The 24,502-nt window shown below is 45.5% G+C and overlaps 1 protein-coding gene across 1 annotated transcript; it reads left to right on the forward strand.

The window, feature by feature from the left end:
• The first annotated feature begins 206 nt into the window (after positions 1 to 206).
• On the forward strand, positions 207 to 24,372 carry LOC123768241 (mucin-2). The gene is made up of 6 exons (XM_069306927.1): positions 207 to 731; positions 12,042 to 20,531; positions 20,799 to 20,923; positions 21,653 to 21,788; positions 23,212 to 23,352; positions 23,488 to 24,372. Exons 1-6 carry the CDS (start codon positions 560 to 562, stop codon positions 23,967 to 23,969), a joined length of 9,546 nt encoding a protein of 3,181 aa, XP_069163028.1. The 5' UTR covers positions 207 to 559; the 3' UTR covers positions 23,970 to 24,372.
• The last annotated feature ends 130 nt before the right edge of the window (positions 24,373 to 24,502 follow it).

Below are 24,502 nucleotides of genomic sequence, written 5' to 3' on the forward strand. Positions count from 1 at the left end.
TTTTTTCGGACTATAAAGGGAATATAGTACCAAATTCTACTATCTAATTGCTTAGTAGGTCAGCATTTGTACTATGATGCACATAATTACAAAAAGATATGTTTAACACAGGATGAGGATGGCTTGTTAATGGGTTACAGTTAGTGGTTATCGTCAATGGTGGGAGGGAGCCACGGCAAGTGGTCAGTTGCGTCTTAACTGCCATCGGGGGAGGTTGTTCTCGTGTCCGTCGTTATGAGCACCGTCTTTACGGAAGTACAAGCTTTAATGAGATGAACAACAACCTGGTGTTCACTACTCACACCGAGGGGGGTGATGTTTTGTTTGTGAACTGATGAACAAATACGTTCTCGAATCATTATAGAAAAGGCGCGAACTGGATTGGATTCTGTGCTTTCGTTTAAATTAAGCCGCGAATCTGCAACAGACGTGAACACTTGTGCTGTAGATCAAGGGTAAAGAGGAAAGACGAAAAGGTAATTAGCCTGGAGGAAGTATGCCAGGAGCCGCGAAGAGACTCATTGTCTTGAACCAGACAGCTAGTTGAAAAGGGTTCACCATGGCTGCTGCTCTTGGGTCCTCCTGTGTGGTGATAGTGTGCTCGATCCTGGTCCACGCCCACGCCCAGCACCACGCCCACGACCACACCCACGCCCAGGATCACGCCCACACCCAGTACCACGCCCACGACCATGATGTTCAAGACAGCACCCAACAGCGCCAATATTTAGGTAAGCATCAATATTCTGTCGTCACCTCCACAGATCTCCAGTATCAGCTCTTGATACTGGTAATGGCTCAAAAGGGCCACCACTTACGGGCTATTCATGCCCGTGCCACCTTTTGGGTGGCTAAATCTTTATCAATTATCATCAATCTTCTGTCGTCATCAATAAACCAATAAGTCCCCCCCATAGAAATACCTATAAAAGCTTTGTATCTCCATCTTGGTTAAAACTACATCATTATTCCGTTAAGCTTCGTCAGTGTTCCGGAACACTGAACCAGTATTCAAGTAAGCTTCACCAATAAGCTTGTGCGTGTGTTAAAAATGATTTTTTTCGGGGGGGACGAGTGCGCTCCCCCATCGAATAACTGTCTTAACAGTTATCTTAACTTCCGGGCACCTATTTACTGCTCGGTGAACAGGAGGAATTTGGTGAAAGGCAACGCGCCCAAACTATTTTTGTCTCGTCTGGGGATTCGAATCCCGGGTTCCCGAGCGTGAGTCGAGAAGGAATCCAACTGTACTCCCGAGAGGTAAGTTACACTGGCAGATAACGGAATTCGGAGGCTGCCTCAGTGTTAATTTAGCAAACAATTAGCGCCGTGACGAACGAGGTATGTATGTAGTTTGTTAGCAGATAACAGCATTAATCTGTTTACTGTTGCGGTTAACTTTTTGTCTAAATTAACTTAGTCTTGGTATACTACTTGTGTAAAAGAGGAAATGTATGTTTATCTCTCAGAATGTTCGGTAATACGTTTATAGCTTGTGATGTGTATCTATGTATGTATTAACATGATGTACTGAACGGGGTGAGAATAGCTTGAGCTACCTCATCCCTTTGTGTGTATTTTGCCTCAATAAACTTATTTCAATTTCAATTTCAACTTAGTCTTGTTAGCTTAAATAACTTAGCCTAGTTAATTTAAATAGCTTAGCCTAGTCAGCTTAAATAAATTAGCCTAGTTAGCTTAAATAACTTAGCCTAGTTAGCTTAAATAACTTAGCCTAGTTAGTTTAAATAACTTAGCCTAGTTTGCTTAAATAACATAACCTAGTTAGCTTAAATAACATAGCCTGATTAACTTAAATAACTTAGCCTAGTTAGCTTAAATAACTTAGCCTAGTTTGTTAAATAACATAACCTAGTTAGCTTAAATAACATAGCCTGGGTAACTTAAATAACTTAGCCTAGTTAGCTTAAATAACTTAGCCTAGTTAGCTTAATAACTCAGCCTAGTTTGCCTAAATAATATAGCCTAGTTAGCTTCAATAACTTAGTTTGGTTTGCCTAAATAACTTAAGCTTAGTTTGCATAAATAACATAGCATACTTTGCTTAACTATTAGTTATTATGAAATAAACAAGAACCTTGCAGGAAATTTTGAGACTACAGAAAGCATTTTCTCTCTCTCTCTAAAGTAAGCTAAGATTTTGTTTAATGCTGAATACGACTTGGTTACAAGTATATCTGGCAGTTCGACTTGCATGGGATATAATTTGGGGATCTAGATGAAGTAAAGTGTAAAGCGTTTGGACAAAGACGGATTTAGATTTGATTTTTTTTTTATTAAGGTAAGGTACATACATTGAAGATGAGTTACAGACATAATGTTGGAATTTAAAGATAGAGCTAGTACATACAATACCTAAAGCCACTAGTACGCATAGCGTTTCGGGACACACTAAGAGTAACCACATTTGACACTGAAAGAACTAGGGCAATTCTAGATAAAACTAAAAGTACGTTGCATGAAATGACCAATAATTTTATTGTAAATGATAATTTTTTTTTTTTGAGCTACCAAATAATGAATGAGTATGTGGTGTATACTAAACTAGATTAAATATTTGAACATTTCTTGAACGTTCGCGGAAGCGTTTTTAAAATTCATTTCTTTATCACTTGACAAGTAATTGCATATTGTAATGTAAGATATATGATGTATTTTGCTGGCCAAATTGACATTTGGTCAGGGCCACTACTCACATTGACTCATTCACCCGTTTTGATAAATCTTTCCTTTATATTATTATTGACTTTACTCTGGAAATCATTGACGATCTTAAAATATTAATAATTTTTCTATAAATGCCCTACCTTTGTAATCTTTATTTTTTTACCTTTCGGATGGCATTTGATAGAGCAAACTGATGAGAATGGGTCCTATACAATTGATTTACGTCCTCGACTAAAAAGCGAGAGACCCTTGTTCAATCCCCGGGGTGGACAGAGACGGTTGGGCATGGTTTCTTTCACCTGATGCATCTGTTCACGAAGCAGTAAAATAGGTATCTGGGACTTAGTTAATTGTTGCCTGGGAGACCTCGCTAAGCCTAAGTAAAGGCTTAGGCTTAGTACCTGACAACGGCAATTATAAATGCACTAAAATTAGGTTAATGATTATCATGCCGGCGTGGCAGCTTCTCAATATATTCTTGTAAAGACGAGCATTACCCATACATAGTAATTATAACAAGTAAATGATTACAAGTAGTTACAACATGTAATTATATCAAGGGATTGTAACAGTTATAACAAGATAAGGCCATATTGTTATGGCGCGCTTAGCCACCACACAAAAACGCGTTGCCCGTTTTCGCTAATAATCGTATTTATTAAAAAAAATTTTTTTTTATTTAAGTGTTGTATCTACAACTTGCACATCAGAACGGTTGATGTGTGCCGTGGTCGCGCTTCCAGAGCTCTCACGTGAGAGTATCCACCGTTAAACTTAATAATGACAGTGAATCATATCTTTTGTGTCATCAGCCTGTTGCGCCTCGGATGGTGAGCTGGTAAGCTGGTTTTGTTGCTATATATTCTGGGCTTTCCATGCATTGTGCATTGTGCATTGATTCTTTATGTTTATTGATTGCCAATGACTTCCCCCAATTGTTGCTAGTGATTGTACAAGTTTTATGCGATTGTTAATGACTATTGGCTACCAGGAAAAGTTCTCAACATTCCTTGTTATCGGATGTGAATTAGATCCAAACAACTTTGTGATGGTGTACCTGTTTAAGGTGAACAGAGACATCAGGTGAAGCGATCGCGTTCTGATTCCCATTGATCGTTCAACGATCGTACAAGTTCCCTAAGAGTGATCGTTTGTTCACTCAACCCGTCCTCCTAATAGAACGTCGCATTATGACGTATACGCAACCTATAAGGCCAAAAATCGTCGTACTGGAAAATGGCAGCGGCTCGCGAAATTGACATTCTGTCCCGTTTTCTGTTTTGGGTCCTCTGGTTAGGTTAGAATAAAGGGGGCACTTTAGCACGACAGTTTCTTGACGTTGGGGAAACCTTAGGAGGGCGGGCTGAGCAGTGACCGCTATCAAATTGCGGCAAGAATTGAGGTGTAAACTATATAGCGGGAAAACGGTAGTTGGTCGAGATAACAACTTGCAACGCTCCATCTTCCGTTAATGGCCTCCTTCCCAACTCTCACGGGAAGTGGCGCACTCAGTACACTGAACAAGCCAGCGGGTTTTCTTCCTATTGGGGAGTGTTGTACATGCTGCTATAGGGGTATGACCACTCACAGGATGAGTGGCGCTGCCCAATAAACTCGCCCCTCCGGGCAAAATTTAAAAATTTAAAATTTCATGCGGGTATTAAATACACAAAGTGTATCACTAACGGAGTTTGGTAACCGTTAAACAGTTGTTGTTATGAATGTGTTAATGGGGTTGCTCTACTGTCATTACTAGGCTTACTGTTGTCCATCCACTCGGACTCGTTGGAACAGCGGAGGCCTCGTTTCTTGCAGGTCCGCGTTCAATCCCCGACGGTCCAAGTGGTTGGATACTGTTTTTTCCCTCCATGTCTATCTCGATTCCTAGTCCCCATATCCCTTCCAAGTGTCATGTAACCATACTGACCTAGCTCTTTCGCCTCATAATGACCGTACCATATCTTCCTACCATAACTATCTCTACTGCTGCTAGCATTACTACTTTTATTGCTGCTGCTATTATGCTGCTACTATAATAATAATAATTATTATAAACAAGTGTTTTATCAATATATATATATATATATATATATATATATATATATATATATATATATATATATATATATATATATATATATAATCTCGACATTTCAGGCTCAATATGTTAGCCTGTTTTGTCCAGCTTTCGTCCAGTTACAATCCTTGTAATTCCCTTCGAATATTCGCCTCGTATTTACGATGGTTTCGAATCTAACTCTGTGTAACCCTTAGATTACTAGACATTTGTCGTCACAACAGTTTGTTGACTGATGCCCCTGAAGCACTTAAGTGACTGAAGTTCGAGTAAAAGTATGTTTATTGAGACAAGAAAAAATACATCTTAAAGGGCTAGAGTAGCTTAGGCTATTTCTATTCCCCCTTAATGAAGTAACCTGCGTCCGCGCACCATCCAGGTGATGTTTTGTAATGAAGTGTGAGTGAGTGTCAGTTGTTTTCCCGCCAAATGTTTGTGAGCGAGCGTCAGTTGTTTTCCCGCCAAATGTTTGTGAGCGAGCGTCAGTTGTTTTCCCGCCAAATGTTTGTGAGCGAGCGTCGGTTGTTTTCCCGCCAAATGTTTGTGAGCGAGCGTCGGTTGTTTTCCCGCCAAATGTTTGTGAGCGAGCGTCGGTTGTTTTCCCGCCAAATGTTTGTGAGCGAGCGTCGGTTGTTTTCCCGCCAAATGTTTGTGAGCGAGCGTCGGTTGTTTTCCCGCCAAATGTTTGTGAGCGAGCGTCGGTTGTTTTCCCGCCAAATGTTTGTGAGCGAGCGTCGGTTGTTTTCCCGCCAAATGTTTGTGAGCGAGCGTCAGTTGTTTTCCCGCCAAATGTTTGTGAGCGAGCGTCGGTTGTTTTCCCGCCAAATGTGTGTGAGCGAGCGTCGGTTGTTTTCCCGCCAAATGTGTGTGAGCGAGCGTCGGTTGTTTTCCCGCCAAATGTTACTCTAGTGCCCGAGGTCCAGCTTAATGGAGTTGATGGGATTTGTTCCTCGGTCTGGAGTATTTGTGTTCTTGTCTGTTGGTGTTTTTGTATATGTTTGTGGATGTATAATTGTGTGTGTGTGTGTGTGTGTGTGTGTGTGTGTGTGTGTGTGTGTGTGTGAGGCTATTTAAGGTTTGCGTAAGTTTGTGTGTGTGGGTTTTGATGTTGATGTGCTTGTGTTTACATTTGTACCTGCACCTTTGCCTACTTGCGTTAGCTTACCATCGTAAAAATAGTTATATTTTATCAGAAGAAACATCCATTGATTACAGGCTTTAGCTGTGATCATTGAGGGCGTAATGCTGGGTTTAGCCAAGCCTACTGTCGCTTTATATTTGCTCCATACCGTGCTGTTTTGGGAGTGTACCTTTTCATCCATGTATTTATACCGCTAACCGTAATATACACATTTAATTCTGCCCCCCCCCCTGTGGACCGGGTTAGATATGTGTTCCATTATAGGGTATAGTGCGTTATTGAGCATTGGACCACAGAAGGTGATTGAATAGCATTTACAGTGTATTGTTGTTATAGATTCAACTACTCGGAACAAGTTCCAAGTAGCACGGGCTATGGTGAGCCCGTAACTTACCTGGCACAGGAGCGGGGCAAGTAGCACGGGCTATGATGAGTCCGTAACTTACCTGGCACAGGAGCGGGGCAAGTAGCACGGGCTATGGTGAGCCCGTAACTTACCTGGCACAGGAGCGGGGCAAGTAGCACGGGCTATGGTGAGCCCGTAGTGGACTTACCTGGCACAGGAGCGGTGCCAGAGGTTACAGGGTAATTGTTGTTGTTTTAGATTTAGCTACTCAGAACGAAATGTCTATGTAGCACGGGCTATGGTGAGCCCGTAACTTACAGTGTAAAGCGCAACACTATTTTATAGCGTTCTGGATGAGGAGTGGGTTAGGAGGGCATGAATGCCGTCACCACAGCAGTTCCGTCGTTTGGAGGTGATAATTCTCATCAATTGGCCTATTACACGGCTATTATCTCCCTCCCGTAGAGACTATTATGTATCCCCCTCCGATAAGTGTAAATATGGAGGAGAAAACCTTTTCCCATTACTTGGAGATTGGCTGGTCAAGAACCACAACCCAAATTCCTGTCTGTTGTTTATTGACTTGATCACCGCCGGTGTTCAAGTGTGCCCCACATGGGCTCACCATAGCCCGTGCTACTTGCACCGCTCCTGTGCCAGGTAAGTTACGGGCTCACCATAGCCCGTGCTACTTGCACCGCTCCTGTGCCAGGTAAGTTACGGGCTCACCAAAGCCAGTGCTACTTGGAACTTGTTCCGAGTAGCTGAATCTATAACAACAACAACATTCAAGTGTGTTGTCTCTCATGCACCCGGGCTCATAACTCACTCTCTCTCTCACATCTGGATTGTGAGAGATTGCACAACCGAGGGTTAGAAAAGCTGGGTCGAAAAAGGTTCAAGAGCTAACAGCTCGATTTTGCAGGTACAAATAGCAAAATACACTCTCACGTGCATTCATACACACTCGCGTTCATTCATACACACTCACGTTCATTCATACACTCACGTTCATTCATACACTCACGTTCATTCATACACTCACGTTCATTCATACACTCGCGTTCATTCATACACTCGCGTTCATTCATACTCTTACGTTCATTCATACACTCGCGGTTATTCATACACTCTCGCGGTTATTCATATACTCGCGGTTATTCATACACTCGCGTTCATTCATACACTCGCGTTCATTCATACTTTTACGTTCATTCATACACTCTCATTCACAAACATTTTTTTATTGGTTTACTCTGTTGTTGTATTTAGATTCAGCTACTCTGAACAAAAACTTGTAGCACGGGCTATGGTGAGCCCGTAGTGGACTTGCCTAATAAGAGTATAATAATAATTTGTATTTGCAAGAAGGTACAAGGGGTTGGTGAGACTACATAAGACTGGTATTTTGACATCTATAAAGCCAACAAACTTTGTAAAATCTCTTTATGTATGTACCTTTACCTAAATTAATATTCTAATTCTAATTCTAATTCTAAAACATTCATGGAAAGCCACTAACACACATAGCGTTTCTGGCAGGTCCTTAATCTAACATATCAGGTAAGGTGAAAAGGTACATTGTAGCAAGGTACCTTTAGTTATCGACAAATACCTTTTACGGTACCTTTAGTACCGTTAGCAGTTATCGACAAATAACTGCTATGTAAATTGACAGAGGTGATTACATTGATAAGGATATATGTCTTGCGATGCTCTCGGACGCAGGTTCGAATCCTCGTGACGGCCCTTGTGGATTGGTTCATATGTGTCTTGAGTACTAATATTGGGGAAGTGGGTAGTACAAGATACAGTGTGAGTTTGAAGTACAAGATAGGAAACTATTTAGTCTCCGTGGTGTAGTGGTAAGACACTCGCCTGGCGTTCCGCGAGCGCTATGTCATGGGTTCGTATCCTGGCCGGGGAGGATTTACTGGGCGCAATTCCTTAACTGTAGCCTCTGTTTAACGCAACAGTAAAATGTGTACTTGGTTGAAAAAACGATTCTTCGCGGCAGGGGATCGTATTCCAGGGACCTTAGGATTAAGGACTTGCCCGAAACGCTACGCGTACTAGTGGCTGTACAAGAATGTAACAACTCTTGTATATGAGGATGAAACTAGGTACTTTTTGGTTTTACTTTTGAACGTGGGATGGGTTGGAGAATTTTTTAATTCATCAGGGAGTTCCAAAGACTGGGGCCCCTTTTATTTGCATGGAGTGTTTGCATAGATTTTTGTTAATTTTTATTTCTATTAAGTTTTAGTCTTAAGTGTTTTTTTCCCCACCTCACCTTGCCCGAAACGCTATGCGTACTAGTGGCTTTAGGTCGGAAGCCTGTCGGCCGAGCGGACAGCACGCGGGGCTTGTGATCCTGTGGTCCTGGGTTCAATCCCAGGCGCTGGCGAGAAACAATGGGCAGAGTTTCTTTCACCCTATGCCCCTGTTACCTAGCAGTAAAATAGGTACCTGGGTGTTAGTCAGCTGTCACGGGCTGCTTCCTGGAGGTGGAGGCCTGGTCGAGGACCGGGCCGCGGGGACACTAAAAGCCCCGAAATCATCTCAAGATAGGTATTGTATGTACTAGCTCTATCTATAAATCAATCAGAATATTTGTAACTCTGCATCTATGTATGTAATTTTCCTAAATAAAATATTATTATTATTTAGTCTGGCTCTGGGGATATCAGAGATATTTATTTCTGGTGTGGTGCTCATAGGGTTCTATTACACCTATCAAGGAAAAGTTTTAATTCAAGATTAACATTTAGGACCAAGGTTTTGTACATGTAGATTACACATAATAATGTGTGGAGTGTTTAGCATGTTAGGGGACTTAAACAGAGGGGCTGTGTGTTGTCTGAAGACAGAATTTGTTATAGTTCTCATAGCAGATTTTTGCTTAGTGATGATAGGCTTGAGATAATTTGCAGCAGTTGATCCCAATGCACAGATACCGTATGTAAGATGGGGATAGATTAGTGCGTGGTATAATAAGAGGAGAGCAAAGTGGGGAACATAATATCTGATTTTAGAAAGTATACCAACCGTTTTTTAGACTTTTTTTGGGTATGTGTTGTACGTGGGTGCTGAAGTTCAGTCTCTTTGTCTATGTATAGGCCAAGGAATTTCTCCCTCATTTTTATTGGTGTTGCTCCCTGGGGAGTCTATCTATTGTCTATCTGAAGTTGAATCTGATTTGATGATTTACTACCAAATAGAATGTAGTAGGGTTTTTCTATGTTTAGTGTAAATTTGTTGGTTGACATCCATGAGTGGACTTGTTTTCATTCATTAAATAATAAATAAATAAATTTTTATTCAGGTAAGGTACATACATACAAGGTAAGATACAAAAGTTGATGGATTTATAGATATAGCTAGTACATACAATGCCTAAGGCCACTATTACGCAAAGCGTTTCGGGCAGGAAAAACACTAAGACTAAAACTTGTTGACAATATTGTTTAAGTGTGTGTGTGGGGGGGGGGGGTCATAATAGACAAAGGTAGTATCGTCTGCAAGTAGTAAAGGTTTAGGAATGTTATATACATCAATGATATACATCACTACCAGTCTCCGTGGTGTAGTGGTAAGACACTCTCCTGGAGTTCCGCGAGCGCTTTGTCATGGGTTCGTATCCTGGCCGGGGAGGATTTACTGGGCGCAAATCCTTAACTGTAGCCTCTTGTTTAACGCAACAGTAAAATGTGTACTTGGTTGTAACAACGATTCTTCGCGGCGGGGATCGTATTCCAGGGACCTGGCCGAAACGCTACGCGTACTAGTGGCTGTTCAAGAATGTAACAACTCTTGTATATATCTCAAAAAAAAAAAAATGATTTGCCAAATGTTTCTAAGAAATAGGAGAGATCCCAAGATGCTGCACTGTGGCACCCCTACTGTCAATGGTAGAGTGGGGGGAGGTTATGTTATTGATGGCTACATATCACTGTCGGTCACTGTAATAGAAACGGCTATAGATCAGAGAAAGGCCTCGGACACCATAGTGGTGAATTTTAAGTAAGAGGTAGTTAGGGTTTATAGTATCAAAGCCTTTCTATAGCCTATAGAAAAGCCTATAGCCTATAGTATATAGCCTTTATCAGGTCAATGACGAGACCAATTGAGAAATCATTTTCGTCAAGGGCTGTGTTGATTATATTAAGCAGACTAATAATGGCATCATAGATATTTTTTTTTTGGGGGGGAGCGGAAGCCAAACTGGCAGGGACTTACATGTTGAGTTTTACAAAGTAGGAACGCAGATGATGAGTCACAATAACGTGGCTGAAGTATGTTGACCAGACCACACACTAAAAGGTGAAGACACAACCGACTTGAGACTGGTCCAGGACGGACTGAAACGTCGTCGTCCCTCCACCTTTTACTCTCTCTCTCTCTCTCTCTCTCTCCCTCTCTCTCTCTCTCTCTCTCTCTCTCTCTCTCTCTCTCTCTCTCTCTCTCTCTCTCTCTCTCTCTCTCTCTCTCTCTCTCTCTCTCTCCCTCTCTCTCTCTCTCTCTCTCTCTCTCTCTCTCTCTCTCTCTCTCTCCCTCTCTCTCTCTCTCTCTCTCTCTCTCTCTCTCTCTCTCTCTCTCTCTCTCTCTCTCTCTCTCTCTCCCTCTCTCTCTCTCTCTCTCTCTCTCTCTCTCTCTCTCTCTCTCTCTCTCTCTCTCTCTCTCTCTCTCTCTCTCTCTCTCTCTCGAGTTTAGAGTGTGGTCTGGTGAAAGTAGGAATAGAGCTGTTTGTAAATAATTTTCGAATATTTTTCAAATATTACCTGGCACAGGAGTGGGGCTGTATATATATGTGTCGTGTGTTAATTTACTCCTCGCCAATAGCTTTTCCAGATAATAATAATAATAATAATAATAATAATAATAATAATATTATTATTATAGCAATAATAATTGGTACCAGGCGGGCGTTTCTGCCCGAAACGCTTTGTGTAATAGTGGCTTTAGGCATTGTATGTACTAGCTCTATATACAAGTCCATCAACATTGTATCTTACCTTGTATGTATGTACCTTACCTGAATACATATTTATTTATTTTGCAGGCGATGAGTCACAATAACGTGGCTGAAGTATGGTGACCAGACCACACACTAGAAGTTGAAGGGACGACCAACTTCGTCAAAAGTCGTCCCTTCAACTTCTAGTGTGTGGTCTGGTCAACTTATTTATTTTATTTATTTATTTAATATAATATAGTTACAAAATTGATCGTCTCTGCATTTAGCATAGGTCTAACAACTGACCCTCCTTCAGGGTGCGACCTTGCAACACCTGCCTCACCCCCCAGGGTACCTGTTTACTACTAGGTGAACAGCGGCATTAGGTGAAGGGAATCGAACCAGGGATCCTCTTATTGTGTGTCGAGAACAAGAGAGAGAGAGAGAGAGAGAGAGAGAGAGAGAGAGAGAGAGAAGATTAAGCCACCCAAAAGGTGGCTTGGGCATGAATAGCCCATAAGTGGTGGCCCTTTTGAGCCATTTCCAGTATCAATAGATGATACTGGAGATCTGTGGGGGTGCGACTGCACCCTGCGTGACGGGAGATGTCTCCCGTGACGAGAACAAAAGCTAGGCCTACATATATAGGAACAAGGTGATGGCCAATAATTCACATGAGGAGCGTTTAATCTGTGTTTTAGTGTTTATGTATAGAAATTAGTGTAAATTTATTTATGAAATAAATTAGTGTTTATGTATAGAAATTAGGAAAAAATACTAATGGGACGCAAGTTGCATACATTTTACAGTTATTTTTCTGATTTTTTTCCAGATGAAACAGATCTCCAAAGAAAAAGACGTGACATAGAAAACGAACAGGAGTCTGAGAAAATGGACACAAAGCATCTTGAGGCAAGACTAAAGAATACTCTTAAAGGGACCAATAACTCAGAATTATCGTTTATATCTCAACTGTTTTCTGGAGGGAAGAAAGACCACCATAGCAGAAAAATGACCGGAAACAAGATTAAGGAAAACAGCAATTCAAGTATTCTAAAATCAAAGCTTTTAGATACAAATCATATTAACGTCGGTCACAAATTTAGAAATGATGAAGTCTCGACAACCGTAATTCCCAAGGATCCGATGGAAGTCACCCGTAACAGAACTGAGAAATCAACAGAAATGAGTTTTTCCGCTGAACTGAAGGAAATCACCGTTGATGATGATGATGATGATGGTGGTAAATCATCACCGTTGGTTAGCTTGGACTCGAATCTTGTCCGTGGCAGAACCCCGGGTCCAGTACTGCCTAATACTGAGGCGTCTGGGTACTCCCGTGTCGGGATCATCACCTGGGCGACCATCCACGACCAGCCTACCACTCCGCTCAGCCTGTCGCAGTACCAGGGCGACCTACGACCCCGACCCTACGCCGCTTACCCCCACCTGCTCGCGGCTGATGTGGATGTCTTCGGCAACCTGTTGAAGGTTGCGGAATCGACAACTGAGGATGTCACGATGAACTCGCTGACAGCTCGACCCATCACCACCTCCAGTCTCCCACCCTCAACAAGCACTAAACCTTCTGGTTTAAATGATGACATAAAAATAACTAATAATCTTGTATCCACCGCATTTGACAAATCTTCCGGGGCTGGATCTTACGTTGCTACTCCGGCCGTGACTCCGGGTCTTATTCAGGGTGTGATTCAGTCCGCCCTGCAACAGTTCTTCTCCCATCATTACCTGACTCAGCAAATGGCGGACTTAAAGTCGACACTCCCAGTCCTGGTGACGACCACAACTCCGTCGACAGCCACACTACCGACCACCGACACCATGGACACAGTCGACACAACCGCGCGGGTAACAGAGCAACTACCACCCACCACAGCAGACGTGTCGGCTGAGACTCAGCAGTGGAAGACACCAGCCAGCAGACAGCCAGGGCTCAGTGAGCTGTCTCTTTTGGACTTGCCAACCAGGGCTCCAGTTAAACAATTGGAGATTAGTAGAGCCACTTACGCAGCCTCGTCCCCTGCGGCAGCTACATCGGTATCCGGTGCCGTCACAACGGCCATTCCACCTTGGGATGACCCCAAGGAAACTCTGTACACCAGGACACCCACACGCAGACCTGGTCCTCAACCCTCGCCATTATCACCCCTATTCAACTCGCCTGTCAAATACAAGGTGCCAGATACAGTAACTGTATCAAGGAACCTGACATACGCGAGCAGTCGTCCTGATAATTCTTCTAGCAGTATCCGGACAGATAAGCCATCGGTTAGTAACTGGCAATCACCATGGGGGGTTAGCAAGCACGCAGGACCTGCAAGTTCAACCTCGTCTTTCTTAGGTTCGTATGGACGACCTTCTTCGATGACTAATTCTCCTTCCAGTAGACCTCAGCCTGAGGTAAGGAACACTCCGACTCCAGCCACTACCAACCTGTCCTGGGCGAAGATCGACAGTAATTTATATGTGATATCGACAACGCGTCGACCGCTCTCGCAGCTAACTACCACAGCAACAAGCACAGCGAGAAACGATTCGTTCTCAACTCAAATTGATCAGCAATTTTCATTCTATGGTCAGAGTAAAACCACCAAACCTGATCTCTCTCTGGAGAACTCATCAGCAACATTAAACGGGCCAATGGTAACATCTTCCATGAACCTGACAAGATTTAATCCTCTTTATTTCGAATCCACGACTCCTAGACCTTTTGTTAGGCCAATTTCCACCTCCAGTAACAAGCAGCAGCAGCGTCATCCTCAACGACCTACTAACTACAGCAGCACTCTGACAGCCTTCACCAGTGTCGTGGACACTCCAAGATCGCCAGGTGAGACGATCACCACACAGGAAGTGACTCCTTGGGACCCACTTTATTTTCAGCCTGAAACTCGGCGACCTTTTACAAGGCCAAATATAACTCGCACCAGGCAGCCTTGGTCGCCTCTGAGTGATGTGGAAGATCCTCCTGGAACCGCTGTTAGTTCTCTCCTGACCAAGCCTGAGGCTCTACGTACTCCGAGTAGTGGCAGCACTGAAAATACAAATATACCCACTAATTTAAGATTTACTCTCGCTGCAGCAGCCACCAATATTAACAATATCAGCTCGGAAGTACCAGACATGGTACACGAGGCGGTAGTGACCACACCACCACCGCGCACACCACCATTTTATGCAAATCCTTACTCGCTCCCTGAAGAAAATCACTGGACGCAAGGAGAGGTTATCTTTATCGCTCCTGAGCCACCGGAAAGATTACCTTCGTCGCTTATCAAAATTTCAGAAGTAGCCACAACAGATGTAAATTCCACATTTTTACCAACCAAACACATCAATACAGAACTTCCTTTGTTTTACGAGACAACCACAGCACAAGAAGAGTCTCTAGGCACCCCAACCATCCACAGGGTTTCTGTCCTTTCGCCAAGACCAGCAACAACTCCAGAGACGCCACCGACTACCACCTGGAGCTTTACAAACCCTTGGTCGTCCCATGGCTGGTATGACTCCCTCCCGACGACCCCAGACACAGATGACGCCACAACGACCCCGAAGTCTACTGGGACGCGGTGGGACTTGCCCACAGCACCCAACACCAGCATGACTTCACCGACATCACTTCTAGCATCAACGACATCACTAGAGCCCCAGGAGCCCAACCATCAGTACCATGCCGGTGAAACATTTGACACCGCCACTTTGTCGGCTTTGTATTCAGATTTTCCATTGCGCTATTCCTCAACGTTCACTTCCTCCCACACGTCAGCTGTCGACTTTTCACCTTCCAGTAATGCACAAACATCTCATGGCACTTTACCCGAGTTTGAGTCCGCGGGGACAAATTATTTACCAAGTACATCTGTTGTGAACACCGATTATAACGAGAGCGTCCCCTGGTGGTGGCCACGACCGCAGGTTTCCATACAGAAAGCAAGTCCAGCTGCAGATCAAGGGGACGAGAGTGTCGAGAACTACACGCTAACAAACTATGCAGCTGGCGGTGATGGCGTTCTCAGTGTAACACCTCCGTGGGCGGCTGCCAGCTCTCGAACTCGCTCGCCGTCGACTCCATCAACACAAGGGACAGGAGAACCAGCGGGTGTTACTGTAGAGGATGTCACACCACAGACTCCTTTTGGTATTCCCGTAGTTACTGGTTCGACCACTGGACACATGCAGAAGTTACATTCTCTCATAATGAGTGCTGCACAGGATATTTTACCCCAAAACACTTCTGACATAGATATACTGAACTATTTAATTGATGTTGTGAAAAGTAAACCAATGGGAGGAAATAAGCCGCTACATGTGGAGATGAGCGACTCGGCTCCACTAGCCATCATGGCTGAAGAGTTGGTCGCCGCCCCAACACTAACCTTACAGGGCACAGCTCAACCCATACTAACTCTTCGGGAGACCTCGCCCACCGCTGTGACTACTCCACCCGGTGGCCATGTCTCCCCGCCCACACAGCTCCAGCACGCCCACACTACCACCATCACCACTAGTGTGTTGCTCACTTCCACGATACAGGTACAGACATCTTTACCGCCATCGACGACTGTCGTTACCACCAGTAAGTCAACATGGACACACCCTCGGCATCCTTCCCTCGAAGACACCTCTTCTGTCACATACCTTCACGGAGACTTGGGGTTATGGAGCTCACAGGACTCGAACAGTGATGCAAGCAGTGGAGGGAGTGGGGATCCCACAACCATCGTCACGCCAGAGTATGCTTACGTATCTGTCCTTCGGTTCACTTCGAGTGTGTTTCACCCCATTCACAGTACGTCTTACATGGCTGCATCAGGGTCTGGAGGAATGTGGTCTCGGTACCCTCAGGTGATTTCCAACATTCCTCAGGCAGTGCAGTACCCTGTTGAGGGACCAGGAGACAGTAGTCATAGTAGCTATCCATCAGGCAGCAACCTGGCATGGAGTTTACAAGGAACACACACTAGTACTCTTTCCTTCAACCCTAAACCTTCGTCAGCTATCAACACTGCAGCTTTGGGAATATTCCCTCAGGACGCACAAGCTGGCCTCACTCCCCCGATTATATCTCTGGTCCACGCCCAGGGACTCGACGGCATCACACAAGCCTCTTTCATAAACAGCCTCCAACCACTCGTCTCCACCTCCCACGTCTCTTCTACCTCCAGTAACCAGAGTCCAGGTGGGACTAAGACTGCGGCCACAGCCATTCAGTCGCTAGGCAGCACGAGCTCAAGGCCACAATGGGCCGGTGTGACCATCGTCTCGGGTGACATCAGTAAGACAGCGTCCGTGCAGGGTGTCGTAGAGGGCGAGGAAACACTTGCTGAAGTCACCGGCATGTCTTCAGGCCACGGGGACAACATGGCGATAGCGGCGACGTCTCACAACCCGAGTGTGTCCACCGTGACGATCGCCAGCAACAGCATCCCCACCAAGCTGTCTGTAGAGTGGGTGAAGCGGCAGATCCAGGAGCACCTTGCTTCTACCACAGCCTCACCACCGTCCATAACTCCTCTTTATAGTAGTGTACCGGACTGGTTTACCGGTGTTCAAAAACGCACAACAACAACGACGCCACGGCCATCTACAACAACATCAACAAGAGAAATCGAGATTAAAATCCCAGCAAACTTTATCAGCAATTTACTCTCACAGTTAAAAGTCTTGAATAGCTTTCCTCATTCACGAACTGCACCTTCCAACTTTCTTTTGAGCCCAATGAACCCACTTCACGAGGTGCTGCAGAAGCTCGTGAGCGCAACAGACGGCAACTTGAAGGAGGCCATAGAGCTCGTCTCATCTCTGAGTGACACTTGGAGTCCCAGCACCACCTTAACACCAACTAGCACATCTGGAGAGAATATCTCGCCTCCATCATCATATACAGAGCTCCAGACTCGAGGAACATTGACGCCTTTCCCATTTATTACTCCCGAGGTCGGGATGGGGATACAGTCGAACTCCTCATCGCTGACTACTTCGACGAGCACAGATAAGCGTCCCTCACTTGCTATCATAGAAGGCAAAGAAGAAATAGTTCCTTTGGCATTTTATTCCCCAGAAGTAACTCCTTTGCCTTTCTCGTCTCCACATTTAACCACATGGAATCCTTCGGGCTTTGTGCAAACGTTTGAGTCAGTGTCTGGCTGGGAGGGGCATGACCAAGGAGGACTCGGGTCTCCAGAGACAGTCAGTCTGGAGACCCAGCCACCACACACACATTCCTCTCCTGCTTCTCAGCTCCTCCAGAATGGAGACCCAACGCCATATGCTAATAATAAAGCACAATCATCGGTGAATATAAGTGTACAAGAAGTGATCCAAAAAAATCAGCTTTCAAGTCTTATCCAGAAACTTCTCAAGGATTATATTGCAGAAAATGTTCAATACAACGCCAGTAAACACAGTGTTCACAATGAACATGAAGAGGATAACATGTCACAGTCGCTCAAGCAGTCAGGTAATAAACCTGTGGACATGAACATGGTGGCGGAGTGGGCGGAGACTATAGCAGCCGCTCTCCTCAACAAGCCCAACACTTCCAGCCTTACTCCACACCAACCCAGACCCCAGAGTCTGGGTGCTGCTGTCAAGGAGATCATAAACACCATCTTAGAACGCATTAGGACGTCTGTGGGGGTGATCCCTGATCCAGCTCTTTTGAAGCAAGTTATATTTCAAGTGATAGACAACAACGCACTTACTAAGCCAAATGCGAGCGCGGCTGCTAGCGTCTATGGTCCGTCTGTTGATCCAGCTCCACCGCTGGTGTCGAGTCCTGAGGACAGATATACATATTCTTCACATATTGTGGATAACTTTCTCCCAGACAACGACTTTGAGGGAGGTAATGGAATATATAGTTCCATTACACAGCCGTCTGTGTTTTATTCCCACAAGGTATCCACACTTAGCAGTGTTCCCAGCCGGCCTACTGGACCTACGGTCTTCCTGTCCCCTCTGGCACCCGTTCTTGTCCCCAGCCGCTGGGCCACGTCCTGGGTGAACGAGAGCGACGCTGCCCTCTGGCGAACTCCCAATCCTATCTACCTCTCCCATGATGCTGCTGACATGCTGGCGGCAGCCGAGTCCCAAGCTGAAGCATTTCGCCCGACGAATTACGTCCTTGCTATGCTGCCTCTCTCCCCAACCGCCACCAAGGCTGGCACACTGGGGACAGCCACTGTCATGGTGATGCAGGCAGTGGTGCCTGACGTCCACTCCTCAGGAGGGGTAACGAGCGTGTTCTCTAAGGAAATCCAAGAGACGGGTGTTAAGTTTTCGGCATCCTCCAGTGACAGCAAGCATCGCATTCAACCTACCAAGACTGTTTCCAGCGACAAAGTGCAGCATTCAACGTTTTACAGACCTTTACAGGCTCTCGATAGCACCACAGAACACATTATCACACAGGAGGGTGTCATCTTTCCCTCTTCTCACTCTATAACTCCACCTGTTGACATTTACAGCTCTACAGTCACTCCTGAAGAACAAGCAATATATTACCAATCATCAGTTTTGAATCAGAAGACCTCGAGTTCCTTGTCATCGTTTGTTGACAATAACTCCCTCTTGCTTGCTCTTAAACCTCCTCAGATTGACATTCCACACTTGTTATATTCCCATTATGTGTTTGGGTCTCTATTACGGCCCATGATGGACCCTGTGGCATCCCCGGATGATGTGGCTCTTTGGGAGAGAGAAACTGCTACAGAGTTAATTGCCAGCTCATTACTTCAAGAAAGAGTGTCTGTGACTCCTAGACCTGGCGAGTCGTCCTTGGTGTTCGCTGCTTATAGCAGTGTTCAGGAGATTGCTTCAAGAACCCTTAATTCGCCCACCTTTCACTTGGCTCTCCAGTCAGCTGTGGCGAGTGACCAACAACAAACGAGTGTCACAATAACGCCAGTATACCCACCTTCGACCCACTCCAAGGGTGGGGATGCTTACGACTCGGTCCTTTACTCTCAAGATGAGGTCTATGATTCACTCTCGGATTCTGATTTGGAGGTCTATGATTCACTCTCTGACTCTGATTTGGAGGAAGACTACGCGTCTGTGTCTTACTACAACGATGAGGGAGAGTATGGTTCAAGCTCTCACTCTCTGGGCAAGCAAGAGCACGACTGGGTCTTTCCATTCCAGGGCGAGGGAGACTATGAAAAAGTCTCTAACTCCAACAGTGAGGGAGAGAACGAGGAGGATAAGGAGCCGACGAGCGAGGGAGAGGAGTGGTGGGGTACGTCCCAGGCCTCTCCAACTCTCATCACCGACGCGGGTTCTCCACCACCGCTGCTCTCCACCACTAAAGACATTAGTGACTTAGCCAGCCAGGTGTTGCTGCTACAGAAGCTGGTCTTGACCATGATGAACAAGACGTCAGGCGATGACACAACCTCTCTGGTGCCACTACGCAACGCAACTGCGCAGACATTTTCACCTCCGGAAGATTTTGGAACTACAGTCTTTCCTCCTTCGGCCTTAACAGCAACAATTTCTAAAATCAAACCACAGTTTCGTCCGTCATCGAGCGGAGGATCAACATTGCAGTCCTTACTCTCTAACTCTGCAGCTACACCTTCTCCTATCTTAAGTTCTGGTTCAGTTAAGAAGCCCTTGCTGGAGTTGCTGAACCCTGTCAGTTCTTCAAACTCCTTCAGTCCCTTCCTGCTGAAAACTGGAGTCTCAGAGTTGAGCGCCGGACCAGAGAAGGTTGCTGCGTCACATGTAAAATCTAACCCTCAACCCACCACTATTTCTGAAGGTTCGAGTCTATACGCGGGCTTTGCAAATGAAGAAGTATTGTCACTCGTGGATGAAACCGAAGGCAAAGAGAATGCATTTGAAAATCACAAACTAGAGCCTGCTTTCAGTAGAGAGAATCTGTTCAATACCACGTTGTTTCCAACAGCAGTTAGAGTCACGCAGTATGAGCCTTCCGTTGTTGCTTTATCATCCTCATCAACAAGGGTAAATCCATCGATTCCTGTATTAAGTACCACACCACGACCTCCATGGCTGCCTTCCTCGCTGCCCTCCACTAGCCGCCCCCTGCCTACTTATCTAGCATCGTTGTCTCCTCCATCTTCCGGGACGTCACCGCAGTTTCCAGGCAGTGTGTCCTTCGCTAGCCGCCCATCCAGTGCGGGATACACCGCGGGCACTGACAGTTCCCAACAAGGATCTGCAGGAGTGCTCATGGAACTTCCAGCGACGTCGACAGTACCAGCATCTCCCTCGGCCCTGGACCCCAGTCCAGCAGATCCTGTAAGGGAAACAGCGCAGCCAGCAACTGGAGGTAAGACTGTTGACAGGTCCCATAGAAGGAACGACCCAGCCAGCAATGTAAAATATGACTGTGATTACAACTCCACGCCCTACACACACACACACACACACACACACACACATACGCCCTATGTATCAAAACCCACTTGAGAACATGCACTCATGTATGGCTTGGAACACACCTGATTGCCTCTTTACTAATAAAATTATTATTATTATTATTATTATTATTATTATTATTATTATTATTATTGTACCATGACCGTACCTCCGCCAGTGTATCGCTGTGGCAGCGTCGGGAGCGCCAGGGTCGCCAACTTCCTGAACCCGTCGTATCCGTTGGCAGACAGAGGCCCCGGCAGATGCTCCTTCAGGCTGGTTCCCGACCTCGACGTCTGCCAGGTGGGTGGCTGGCATTCTTCCCGCCTGCCAGGTGAGTAAGGCAGGGTGATAGGGAGGCAGAGAGAGAAGGTTGAGGGGGGTGTAGGGAGGGACCCGGAGAGGGGAAAATGGACTGAGGAATAAGGGGGAAGGTAGGTAAGACGGGGGAAGGAGAGGGGGGACATATGGGAGGGGAGAAAGAGAAGAAGATAGTTGGCGAGCAACTTTGAAGAAGAGAAAGTAGAAACAAATAGAAGAGAAAAGAAGGAAATAAATATTGAAATGAGGAAGTAAGGAAGGAAGGAAGGATAAATGAAAGAAAGAAAGCAGGGAGAAAGGATAAGCGAAAGACAGGAGGGGGAAGGCAGTACAAACGTACAAGTTCCTCTCATTAACTACCTTATCTCTAATTGACCTTCCCTTGACCTCTCTAAACCTTTATTTGTACCTCTGGCTAGTCTGTGATCTTTTTTGGTCTCCGCAGACCACTGAGAGACCAAAACAGTTTAGACAGTAACCAGAGGATCAAGAAACTGAGAATAAATTGGTCGTTTAATCCCTCTGGCTCAGTTTCCCGCCCTTCGCTGTTGACCTTTCGTGCCCTGGTTCGACCTTTCGACATTTTCTGACCTCTTGAGGGCGTCTTTGAATGGTTCGAATCTCTCAATCTCAGTGGTTCGTTGGGCTTTATTCTTCGGCAGGTTAATATTATTTCTAGTTCGCGGATATTGAGATCGTCTTCTCTTGCAGCTTCGGGTCGACTTCGTGGACTCTGCGATGCTGCTGCCTGTGCAGGGACGTTGTCGCGACCAGCGGCTCTTTGTCGCCGGCAGCGTCGTCACTCCAGCCGTCAACGCCTTCTGCGGGAGGAACGCCGGCCAGCATTGTGAGTGACGGGAGTGGCGGATCAGGGGCCAGATTCACGAAAGCACTTACGCAAGCAGTTACGAATGTGTACATCTTTCCTCAATCTTTGACGGCTTTGGTTACATTTATTAAACAGTTTACAAGCATGAAAACTTGCCAATCAACTGTTGTTATTGTTATAAACAGTCTCCTGGTGCTTCGGAGCTCATTAACTGTTTAATAATTGTAAACAAAGCCGCCAAAGATTGAGGAAAGATGTTCAGATTCGTAAGTGCTTGCGTAAGTGCTTTCGTGAATCTGGCCCCTGGAGGCCTGCACGGGGCGCTAGTGAGGGAGGGAAATATAACTGAAAACTACTTTTTGATTTACCTTTCAAAACAGCTTTTGACGGTATTTCTACTTGAAGATCTTCTAACAGGTGTTGACTGGATTTAACCTCTTAAGTAGGTTACGGGCTCACCATAGCCCGTGCTACATGGACACTTCGTTCTGAGTAGCTAAATCTGAAACAACAACAACTCTTTAAGTAGGATGTGACTGTAATTTGCTTCCAGACAGTTTATAAATCTGTTTTTACCTCTCGGCAGTTACTAACTGTATTTGTCCTCCAGACAGTCTCTTGAGTGTATTTTACCCTTAGACAGTTACTCTTTATTTTGTACTCAGTTTCTGACTGTGATGTCTTCTCTTAACAGCTTCTGCCTCCTGTATCTGACCAATAGTCAGTTTTGTGACTATTTTATCTCGAAACAATAATTTAATTTTCGATACAGCAAACAAATGCATTGACAGAGGCAGACATATAACTATGGGGAAGGGGGGGGGGGGAGATGTATTAAATACAGTAGTATGTGGATAAGTCAGCTTGATTGTATTAAATGCATTGTTATGTGGATAAGTCAGCTTGATTTTTTAAACTTTTGACAGTTTATTGTTTTAAGTTTTGTATTACTGTATTTTTTATTATGTACTTGTGTACAGGGATTCATGAAACTCGCTCCTGCCTGTATTGTCTGATATTTGTGGTGTCCATGTTTGGTTCTTTGTCACTGTAACCCTCTGTTACTGTAACCCTGTCACTGTAACCTTGTCACTGTAACTCTGTCACTGTAAGAATTTTATCCTCTCACTGTGACCCTCTGTCATTGTAATCCTCTATCATTGTAACTCTGCGTTAATGTAATTCTCTGTAATTATAATAATTATAATCATTGTAACCCTTATGTCAGTTTCCTGCAAGCATTATTAACTCTACCTAAACCACTATGTACTCTTCCCCTACTATTATAACGCCCCCTTCTACCGCTATTATGTCCCCTCCCACCACTTTAAATTCCCCCTCCAACACATCCGCCTTCCCTCCCCACACCTGTAAACCGCCCTCCCCACACCTGCAATCCTCCCTCCTCACTATCTATAACCCCCGCATCATCCACCTGCAGTTTACGTGGAGATGGCTGAAGGGAGTCGGTCTTCGGAGCGATGGGTGGACTTCGTTGTGGAGACCGTTGCCAGCACCCACATGTACCGCTATGGGCTGTGGATCACCCAAGTCTCCTGCACCAGCCCCGACCCTCTGCTGGGTGAGTGCTGGGGGAAGGCCGGGGGAAGGGATGGAATGGTGGGTGTCTATATATCACTATCAAGTTCTCTTCTACTGTGTACTTACTTTTGACTTTCACTTATTCGTGTCTTACTTACGAGAGGGTACTTTCCAGCCCCGCGCGGCTGCCTGCAGTACTTCTTGGGGTCGTCGGGAGTCATCAAGAGTTACAACTTCGAGGGCCACCAGTACCTCAATGACCAGGACTACCGCATCTGCGTGAGGACGGCGCCCGGGGCCTGCGGCCTTACCTTCTCCGCTAGGCCAGGAGACTTCGGCATCCAGAAGCTCAACTCCAGATTCGTCTCCTTTGATAGGTGGGTGAGGCGTTGTCTCTTTGTGTATATTTGTCGCGTAAAGGTGCCTTGTAACACGTTGCATATCAACACGTTTGGAAGGCAAACATTCCAATCACCGTGGCAATCAGGACAATATACGTTGGGCGGTAAGAGACTGGCTCCAGGCCGGGCTCGGGGAGCAGAAGAACTCCCCCGAACTCTTGGGTGGAGTTCGGGGAGTTCTGCTCCAAGTCAGATGTGTGGAGAGAAAAACATGGGTTATAAACCCACGGAACCCCCTTACCCGCCGAAGCCGTAAATGCCAACACATTACTTCAGTTCAAAATACATCTGGAGAACATGCATTGGTTTCGAAAGTATCTGGGCCAGAGGTATTGAGGCTTCATGGGGGGCAGAGGGAAGCTGCCCCGGACACTGAGTGGCAGCATTATGCTGTGTGTAATCTCAGCGCCGCTGCGGTTGACAGCATAAGACAAAGGAGAGGAAATTAGGAGGAGCAGACGCTAAGCCAGTATGATTATACACCACTTGAAAGGGGTTGTAAGGACAAGGAGCCGAGATACGAGGAAGAAGGTGAGGGAACAATGCCCAAGCAATTGAGCCATTGGAGCTCGACGGATCTTGGGGGAACCCCCTTTGGGGGCCCCTGTCTCTAGCACAAGCAAGAACCTTTCCCCCCCCCCCCTCCTGTTCTGTTCCTCGATTTCCCATCACACTTCAAATAAACACTCTCTCACCCTGGTGCCCCTGTTCACCTAGTAGTAAATAGGTACCTGAGAGATAGCTGCTAGGGCAGCTTGGGAATGTGTGTGTGTGTGTGTACTCACCTAT

Source organism: Procambarus clarkii, chromosome 59 (assembly GCF_040958095.1).
Source record: "Procambarus clarkii isolate CNS0578487 chromosome 59, FALCON_Pclarkii_2.0, whole genome shotgun sequence".
In the NCBI taxonomy this organism is placed as follows: Eukaryota; Metazoa; Arthropoda; class Malacostraca; order Decapoda; family Cambaridae; genus Procambarus; species Procambarus clarkii.